The following is a 10,270-nucleotide window of genomic DNA, read 5'->3' as shown; positions in this document are numbered from 1 at the left end:
CTTCAGAATGCGCGAGCGCGCGCGCGGGGGTACCCATCTGCGATAGCCTTAGAGGGCTGCGCTTACACTCATAGAATCTGGGGTTACAATACGTAACCAACGGTCTTAACAATTTGCTACTGTAGCTAGCTTGTGCTACAGTTTGTTTATAATAGTTGTTTTTAATCAGCAATTTGCCCTTTTTAAAGCTAGGTTTGTTTGACTTTTGTGGGTGGGGATTGAAGGAACTGGAGGCAGGAAGCACCTATATTTATAAAACATAAATATTAATTTTAGTCAACTCGAGACAGGAATGTGCATGCTGCACAAAATTTGAAGTCAATAAGTAATGTTTACATGTTCAGAATAATTTTACTATTACCATTACTCTTTTAAATTGTTTCACAAGACAATCTCCGCCAAGCTCCGCCCACACATCAACTCCACCAATCACATTTAGGACAAATTCTGCCCACACAACAAGGAACTCCCCCTATGTGCTGCAGGAACCCCTACTTGCCACCGGAAGTGCTACTGAAAGCCAGCCTCAACTTCAAACACCAATGTTTGTTGTGCTCTCGACCATCGAAACTCGAGTATTGTATTAAGCTTGCGAGGTGCCTTTCAAAATAAAAGGTGCTGCGTCACATCAGTTTCAAATATGGGCATAGGAACTGGGAGCGTGTTCCCTTCAATACCAGAGACAGGCGCAATTGTCCCACATCTTGGAGGAAGAAATTACATCTTTAACTCGTGTGCTTTTACTTTGAAGATGCAACACAGCGTTATGTTGGGTTAGGTCTGATTAGGTTGTCGGCTGCAACATAACACCCCACTAGAGTTCTGTATATTTATCTGGTGAAATGCTTCTCCAAAGTGACCAAAAAGGGGATTTTTTTTCTTGTTTAGTTTAATTTAGCTTTCTTTCCTCTCTTTCTAATCTGTACTCCCATACTCTATGACCTGTAGCATTTCTGGCACTGTCATTTGTGTCTGGAGTGAACTTTTGATACTGTCCTACTGGCTAAATATTACATTAGCATGAACTCAAAACTCTTTAAATACATTAGACAACAATTATTGGACTCTAAGCAGTCCATTGCGGTATGAATATTGCACACACTGATATTGTGATGACGATATATTGTGCAGCCCTATAAAAGACTCAGGACATTTTGTTGGGTGGTTTTCCCACAACACTATTCTTCCAAGAATATAAATTAAAAAAAAAATGTATTCATTGTTGAGTTTATTGACTAAACAAAACTTATTATCCAAAGACCTGTCTCTATTCGGGTCTGATGTGTTTTATTCATTTCATTCTTTGGTGCAGCTTTTATTTTGAAAGCACCTCACAAATGTAACTCAGAGCCTAACCGTATAAATATATTTACATGGCTCTGGTGTATCATAATACTCGGTGGTCAAAAGTACATCAACCAGTGTTTTTTTAAAACGGAAGCTGGCTTTACCCCAATCCAAAAACAGTGGAAGCTGCCGTTGCGGATATGCTGGCACCCTGTGGCACTTCCGGCGGCTCATTAGGTTTCAGCTAAGGCAGTGTTTTCCAAAGTTGGGGTCAGGACCCAAAGTGGGGTCCCGAAACATCAAGATGGGGTCCTGAAAAGATTTTCTGAATTAATTACATTTTTGCCTTAGTTGTTACAAAGGAGTGAGGTTAGTGTATTTAAAATGGAGAAATGTAGTATAAAAATATTGTTACTATGTCCATGTTTAGTTGACCTGACACAAATGTTTATCATCCAAAAATAGTTGGGGGCACAGGTCTCTGCTGCTGTTATTTTGTGGGTCAAAAGCTGAAAAGTTTGGGTCATGAAGCACCTTGGATAATCTCCAGAAATCAATTTAAAGGGTAATAAAATAATTGCAGATGTAATATTTCCCTATAATTATTACAAAAACACAAAATAAGTGAAAACAAGTATTTATATTTGTGTACAAGCTGTTTAGACTGTCAAAAAGCCTGTGTTTTTAGGGTTTTTAATGAAGTTTGTGTACTCAGACCAGTGATATTTGGGGTCACAAGTTTTTGCCATGAATATTTTGTGGGTCAGAAGACAAAATGTTTGGGAACCACTGAGCTAAGGGACCTCCCCTGAAACCCAAGTCTCCCCCGCTTTTCTGGTGCCCGTTTATTACAGCGCTTACGGTAACGCTGTCTCTTCAGTCCCGCTGGTAAAGAGAAGGAGTACACTGCCAAGCAGGGGAGCTACAATGCACTAGGTAATCATAAGCAAATTCAAGTGTATATCAACATTTTTACAACGCTTTTCCACTTTTGTTCAACACTACTCATACAAACCAAGAGTATCACCAACCTTTAAACAAATTTAATGCGTGGATCAAAAGAAATTACACTTGGAATGCAAAGAAATACTCTGCAGCAGCAGCAGCAGCTTATATGCAAATTCAAGTGTATATCAACATTTCCCAAAGCTTTTTCACTTTTGTTCAACACTACTCATATAAAGTGTTGAACAAAAGTGAAAAAGCGTTGGGAAAATGTTGATATACACTTGAATTTGCATATAAGCAGCTGATGCAGTGTATTCGCATCTGTTTGCCAGCGGAACTGGAGACAGCGTGTTACCGTAAGAGCTGTAATAAACGGGCACCAGGAAAGCGGTAATAAACGGGCACCAGGAAAGCGGGGGTGACTCAGGTTTCTGAATCAGGGGAGTGATTCAGCTGACCATTTGATACATTTACCCAGCAAGATGTAGTTTAAAACATCGATTCGAAAATGACACAGAAGAGGAAAAACAGGAAACACAATAAAAGGTATAAAATAATAATTCTACCTGCTCCTGCTGAGACAGCGACAATTGTTCCTAAAACACAAACACACACAAAAACATTATTTCACTTAAAAGCCAATTTGATCATCAATAAATTGTTAATTTAACACCAGAAAATATTTACTCACCAAGTGCCATGATCTTTGTTAGGGCGTCTGTCTGAGAGGACGACGGTGATGATAATAAATAGGCTTGTGAGGATGACGAAGAGAAACTTCACTGTGCTGCTTTCAATGTACCTCGGAAATTAAAACGTTCACTCCTGCTCGACTCAAATTAAGATTAAAAACAGTCAAAATAGCTAAATAATCTAGATAATAATTTTAGTGATAGAAAGTTAAACTAAGTGGTAAGGTTTCAAAGTATGTCATGTTGCTGCTCCAATTTAACAAGTCTATCTTTTTTTTATACTTCATTTAAGTTTCGTTTCTTCATAAAGAAAACCTATAAACACTTTGAACAGCAGGGGGCGACAGAGAGGCTGCAGAGGGACAATAAATGAAAGAGCCCAAGCCATAAAAAGGGCATTTTATTTTAGTTTTTAAGGAATAAAGCTTTATTAAAAGTTTCTTAACAGGTAGTTCTTTGCTACCATCGACTGCACTAAAAGTCTCTGAAAAATTAAAGCTGATCAGTTTTTATTTGTTTTAGGTTGGCAACCTTTTGTTTAGGGGGTTAGAGTTTAATCTTCTGCCATCAAGAACAACCAGAATGAACCAGCTTAGTTCAAAAAGTAATAAAACCCTAAACTCAAACTGTCAGTGCAATATTAGTTTTATGATTATTTTTTCTACTCGTTTCAGTTTATTTGCAATTTGGATGAGAAGAAACTAGTAAGGACATGTTTTAATTTATTTTACAGCTGAACATTACATTTAAACCTCTCAGTAAAAATACAAAAGGCTGTTGAAGCATTTTATTTTGATAAATTACCTGAAACATGACACATATATCTCGCCAATGAATGAACTTTCAAACATGAACAGCTTGACCTCATTTTTGAATTGGAAATATTTTTGAACTTGCTCATTATGTTTTATTGGCTTGGTTTGTTTTCATTTTTTGTTTGTTTTATTGCTCAGCAAAATGTGAACCACAACCATTTCCGCTACAGCTACAGTCAGAAGTGGGCGTGTCACAAGGAAAGGCGATTCTAAAGCGACACACCTGATTTGACGGACTTTGTTAAAGGGACACACCTGACTGGACAAGCAAAAAAAGAGGCGTTACTGTACGGCACAACTTTTTCTGGAGAACCCTACTTGGGTCACATTTCTCCTGGTTAACCTTAGTGTTGGGGTCAGGGTCAGGCTGTAAAGAGATCAAGCAGGATCTAAGGATACCGTCATGCAGGCCTCGTAGCCCACAGTGTTTGTGCTTTTTGACACGCCCACTCTTGTGACACGCCCACTTTGATTCCGCAGATAACCCCTTCTCAGCGTTTGACTCATGGGAGTAATTTCCTATGAAACAGAAACAGAAACGGAAACAGAAACCGAAAGTCACAACTACGGTTCTATGAATCCCGGATGACGGTGCTTCAAGCACAGAATCTTACCTTGGGTTTAAATAACAAGCTTGTTATTATTAGTCTCTGTAGAACGAGCTGCTGTTCATAATGTTAGAAGGTGTATAAAGTACTTGAAACAAATAAAGTAAAAGTAAAAAAAAAAAAAAAATACATTAACCGAAATGATTTTGGTGAAGATGAATTTCACTGATAAGAAAAATATTTATATAAAAGTCAAAACTCACAATAAATGGGAAAGCAGAAGTACTTTTACGCACACTCAAATAAATAACGTGATGAATTTACTTAACCAAACTCCACTAAACTGAGTCGAGTAAACAGCTCTACATTTGTCCTGATGCATCTCCGTAGTCCAGGTAAAAAATCAAAAGAAAAAAAATTGTATAGGTCTTCTGTAATGAAACGTTTCGTCTCTCCTCCAAATCTGAGAGTTTCAGGCAAAATTCAGGCTTTTAAGCACTGCCTCCATGTGACTATACTCACGGTTCATACGGTTATTCAGTATGTTGCGGGTGTTTCGGAGAAACTGAGACGTTTATTTTCCAAACATGATGTCCCAGTAGCTTTCAAACCCCAAAACACATTACGGCAAAGGCTGGTTCACCCCAAAGATCCGGTGCCCCGGCACAAACAGAGCAATGTTGTATATGCTGTTAAGTGCCAGGAGGACTGCGACCAGTTATACATCGGGGAAACAAAGCAGCCACTGTTCAAAAGAATGTCCCAACACAGACGAGCTGCATCTAATGGCCAGAACTCTGCAGTTTTCACTCATTTACAGGCCAGCGGTCACTCTTTCAGAGATGAGGATGTTCTCATTCTTGATAGAGAGGAACGGTGGTTTGAGAGAGGAGTAAAAGAAGCCATTTTTGTGAAGAAAGACCGTCCATCATTAAACAGAGGTGGAGGCCTCCGTTTTCAGTTGTCCCCCTCCCACAGTGCGGCCATTGCCAGTATCACTCCACCCCTGTTAACAATAAGTGTTAATTAGGTGTCAACGATAGCCATGTGATGTGAGTATCAGTCACACAGAGGCAGGGCTTAAAAGCCTGAATTTTGCCTGAAACTCTCAGACTGAAGAAGTCTCTTGGAGAGATGAAACGTTTCATTAGAGAAGAAYCCGTCCAGAAGACCTATACAATTTTTTTCTTTTTGAGCTTTACATTTATTCAGCCATAGTGGATCTAGTGGACACAACTTGGTTACAAGTATGCTGGGATGGGCGCTGTCATCTGTTTGTAACCAAACAATCTCCAGTGTGGAACTTGCTCAAAATTATAACCACACGTAGTTTTAAACTGATGATGCCAAAATAAAACTACATGTAAAATGAAACAGTTGTTTATGATTTATTTGTTGAAACGTTTTGATGTTGAGTTTTAAACAGCCTGGAGTCACTGCTTCTCCTAAAAAAAGAAAAAAAAAGTGTAACAGTTTTAAATCTAATCCATCTAATGGGAGTTCAGCAACCAATGATCAAGAACATTTGTTGGATATAAGTAAAATACTGCTGGATATTAATTTTTAGAAGATMAGTTTATTTATAGACAGGAAAGAGACTAATGTGTGATGAGAATGACAGGGAGAGTTATCAAGGCCTCACCCTCCTGTTTGGAAAACATTTTTAAGGTGAGCGCCTTTCTATGCAAACAGTGTTTCATCTCAACTCTCTCAATTCAATCTGCCATCTCAGGAAAATATATTACTCAGTTAAGTTAAGAACAAAACTGACAGTGACACTTTGATGATACAGTAGTGTGCATTGCCAATGCAATGCACACTATTGTTTTCCTGTTTCTCTTTATTATTCAACTTATTCCGTCTTCTTCCACGTCGCCACGCTACATCTCCTGCATACTTTGTCCTACAGCTGCCATTGTAATTTCTGTCTGTAAAGGTCCTGTGCCAAATGATTGCTTTGTCTTCTGGTGCCTGTACAACTTGTAGTTTTTGAAATATTAATGTTTAAACTTTATTCCAAAATTCATATAATGAGAGTCAATGGGGCCTTGTAATGGTACAATACTGCCCCATGCTGGACTCAACTTGGTACTGCTCCATACTTTAATAATATTTCATCTCAAATGTTCAGTGTTTATTATACTAATATGTTTGTATTTTGATGTTTTACTATAATATTGTCTTAATACTGCTCTATTGTTGTAATATTATGCAGTTTAGTGTCAATAATTGTATTGGCAATGTGGCCTCTTTCTGCACACATACAAACCAACCCCTGCCACCACCTTCTGCCACAACTCCACTGGTCTAATGGTCTATGTCATGGACTTTCATGTGGGAGATCAGGGTTCAAAACCCAGTTAATACAACTTTAAGAAAAAATCTCTTCAAACTTCATATTGTCACACAATTACCTTAGTTCTAAACACTTGCTGACGTGACAGGCACAAGCTAGTATAGAAAACACAGTTGAACTTGGTCAAAGTTCATTCTGCAAGTCCAGTGCTGCTGCAATGCCATGCTACGTGGCAATGCACACTTGTTTTTACATCGTAAAAACCCATGTACAGTTGTTTTTTGTATTTTGCATTACGATTATTAAAGATGTTCATGAGTGTAAAAATGTGTTTTTCTGATTAGTTTTCTTGTTCAGGTTAGTTAGTTGTTCAAGTTTAAGTTTGTGTTATTGGTCAAAAATTGACACCATGAGTGAGAGGTACTTCCTGGTGTGTGAAGGTCGACCCTGTGCTGTTTGCTGACCACTTGGAGAGTTGATTTCAACTTTGAGCAAGAATACAATCTGCACTGTTGCCTTCAGTGTGAAACTTACATTGACCATGAATGTTAGGCTACTAAATTCAGACTGCGTTGAAAATCAAAATAATAAATATTAGCACATTAAGCTAAGAAAATAACACAATTTTAGTGTTAAAAATGCACTTTAATGCATCATAAAATGACCTGGTTACTCTTTGAAGTGTCACTCTATATACATTTTATCAACTATAAAATATTAACACTTAAATGTGTAAATAATACTCTTTAGAGAGTAATTTACACTGCTGTGTTAATTCCAAATAACACTATCTGTGTTAAAAAAAGTTACTCAATTTAGAATGAATTTAACGTTGGATTTTCAACTCTTGTGAGAGTAAATTTAACACCAATTCTGATTGGGACCAAATACACTGAAACAGTGTCAAATTTAACTCTATTAGTGTTGATTTAACACTGTAAATGATCTTAACCATTCTGGTTACTCCTCAGGAGAAACTCTTCTTCAGTTCTGCCTCCGTTCATTTTGTCAAAACCGTCCCCAAACCATAAAGCTTTCTTTTGACCTTAACTGACCAAAATGAACCCTAATCTGTTTGGGTACAGATCTCTTTTATTAAATGAGTTACTACATCTGATTTCCCTCTGGGATCAATAAAGTATTTTTGAACTGAATTGAAATCACATTTATTCTATTATATCTGCACGTGCAGACATTTCCAAGACAAAAAAAGGTTTTTATATCTTCTGCTCTACTCGTCCCAGATAAATGCAAATGGTGCCACATTTTATTGTGTTTTTGTGACCAAAAATGTTTTCTAAACCAAAAATGGTTTACCCTTTGTTTTTGTTTTTTTGTGTGTGYGCGTGTTTGGATTAACAAAAACAAGAATGATCAAGTTGTGTTTTATTAAGCACTGCAAGTTTTTTATTTTCTATTTTGTTCATGTCTGGTTAGAAAACAAAGTTCAACAAAAACACATATTTCCTCTTGTACACACAGGAGCAAAATTCAAAACACGATTTCTTTTTCAGACTAGTCACACTCCTAAAACACTTAAAAAAATTAAATAGACCAATAATTTTCAAATTTCAGATAGTTATTTTTATTTGACAAATAATTCATGGGGGCATTAAGCGTCAAATAAATCGTGTTTACAAAAAAGGCAGACATATAGGTGTAAAAATACACTTATTTTGCTGCATCGTAGCAAAACCGTCCATTAAAACATATAACACAGTAATCCACTAATTTTGAGTCAATAAATGAGCTGATATAACAGGAGGGATCTGTGGTGGGCTTTATAATAAATCACCAGAAGTTAAATTTACACACCTTGAAAAGGAGCAAGTAATCTTCTGAGCCTAAGTTTAAAGCAAACTCATATGTTGTTTTCATTAAAGTCCATATTTAAAACTTTTAAAGCTCAGATACAGAATCTTAGTGTTATTGTGCCCTCTGTTTCCTCTGTCTGCTGTTTAAGTAAACACACGATGCAAATGCCAGAGCGGCTATCTCCCACATCAGCTTTTCCTCCTCTCTTCTTTTTCTCTCTCTTTCTTCCCAGCAGACTTTTGCCAACCATCCAGCAACAGCTACAACACTGGCTGCAGCTGCAAAGGCAGTCGCTAATGGACCGTGGTCATTCACCCAAACATACAACATAACCGGCACAAGAGACGCTGCCACCAAGAAAACGTTTTTTYTCTCTTCCTCCCTTCTTTTTCTCTCCTCTTCCTCCTGGAAGAGACTTGTCACACTTCCAGCTCCAATGATGCCTCCAACGCAGGCCACAGCAGCGTTGGCAGTCCCTGACAGACCAGCAGCACCTGCAGGAAAAACGCCACAATCAACAGGTTTGACCAAGGTGGACAATACAACAAGAGTTCAATTAAAATACCTGCCGACTGCAGAATAGACACCAGACTTCCTGCAGCCACTCCTCCTCCRTTAGCCGTGGCAGCAGCAGACATCATGCTGGCAGCGTAGGACCCAGCAGTGATCCCAGCTGAGGTGAAACCGACAGCTCCGAGCAACCAAGGAGCAGCCATCACCGCCCCCACTCCTCCTATGACTGATAAGATAAGATAAGATAAGATAAGATAAGATAAGATAAGATAAGATAAGATAAGATAAGATAAGACAAGATAAGCCTTTATTATCATTGCACAGAGCACAATGAAATTACAGTTCAGAACATCCATTCACAAGAAGACAGAACATCAACATGTTTCTGTTATTTGATTTATTTTTGTTTACATTCTGTTTCAGTTTCTCTTACATATTATTCTTTAACTTCGTCCCAAGTTTTACATGTGGTAAAAAATGAAAAGTTTCCTTGAATCCTTCATTTCTTTTTAAAAACACTTCATCCAATTAGCAGAACATTCCAGGGGCCTCAGTATGCAGGAAGAGAGATGTGATCTAATAATATCTAATAAATTTGATAAATGTTTTAAATTATTATAAAATCAAATCTGTTTAATTTAATTATTTCTGAATAGTGAGTAAAAGTTTAAAAAAATTCTAAAAGTTGATGTCTACACATTTTGTAGCAGTTTGTGGGTTTACAAGATGCGGTCCCTGAGCCATGGCATGGAAAAGTTTGGGAATCCCTGGCCTTTACAGCTACAAAAAAAACCAAACCCTAATCCTACAGTTTAGGCTGGATCTGGGTGTTTTTGATCAAACTTATAAGTGTTTGCAAACCTGCTGGATATGTTTAACCATTATGGTCAGTTAAAATATCAAATAAGTGAGCTCATGCTATGTTTGCATCTAAAGCAGACAAATGTGTTTAGTATCTTTGCAAAAAAAAGTCTGCAGCTGACTTTCTGATATTTGAAAAAGAATCTGAAATACCTGCTCCTCCTGAAACGGCAAGAGTTCTTCCTGCAGGAAAACAACAAAAACAGCTGATAAACACAGCAGGAAGCAGCAAAAACTCACCTCCATCGCAACAATATCAAATGGTGCAAACTTAAGCAGCTTCGGAGCAGGTTGGGTTTCAAGATCAACATGAGAAAAAGCAGCTGACAGACCATTAAAAGGTGTTGTGTTATGTTTTCTTTCCTCCTGTTTCCCATCAGAGTTAAAAAGTCTCAAATTCAACTGAGAAGCATCTTTCTGAAAATTGTTTAAACAGTACAAAACAGAAATTTATCTTTGTGAATTTCTAAACAATAAAATCAATAACTATATATA

At 37.5% G+C, this 10,270-nt stretch overlaps 2 protein-coding genes across 2 annotated transcripts in view; both read right to left on the bottom strand.

Moving 5' to 3' along the window:
- Positions 1–3,002, bottom strand: part of LOC106519664 (interferon alpha-inducible protein 27-like protein 2A) — a 5,793-nt gene extending 2,791 nt beyond the window's left edge. Inside the window, exons 1-2 of the mRNA XM_014011428.1 lie at positions 2,927–3,002; positions 2,802–2,831 (exon numbers count right to left, since the gene is read on the bottom strand). Coding sequence (XP_013866882.1) covers positions 2,802–2,831; positions 2,927–2,936 — 40 coding nt within the window. The 5' untranslated portion in view covers positions 2,937–3,002. The remainder of the gene's footprint in view (positions 1–2,801; positions 2,832–2,926) is intronic.
- Positions 3,003–7,976: 4,974 nt separating this feature from the next.
- Positions 7,977–10,270, bottom strand: part of LOC106519639 (interferon alpha-inducible protein 27-like protein 2) — a 2,823-nt gene continuing 529 nt past the window's right edge. The window contains exons 2-4 of the mRNA XM_014011394.1: positions 9,929–9,958; positions 8,967–9,140; positions 7,977–8,895 (exon numbers count right to left, since the gene is read on the bottom strand). Coding sequence (XP_013866848.1) covers positions 8,513–8,895; positions 8,967–9,140; positions 9,929–9,958 — 587 coding nt within the window. The 3' untranslated portion in view covers positions 7,977–8,512. The remainder of the gene's footprint in view (positions 8,896–8,966; positions 9,141–9,928; positions 9,959–10,270) is intronic.

Source organism: Austrofundulus limnaeus, unplaced genomic scaffold, assembly GCF_001266775.1.
Source record: "Austrofundulus limnaeus strain Quisiro unplaced genomic scaffold, Austrofundulus_limnaeus-1.0 Scaffold2, whole genome shotgun sequence".
Classification (NCBI taxonomy): domain Eukaryota; kingdom Metazoa; phylum Chordata; class Actinopteri; order Cyprinodontiformes; family Rivulidae; genus Austrofundulus; species Austrofundulus limnaeus.
The sequence above is the reverse complement of the archived record's forward strand: the minus strand, read 5'-3'. Positions and strand labels throughout refer to the sequence as shown.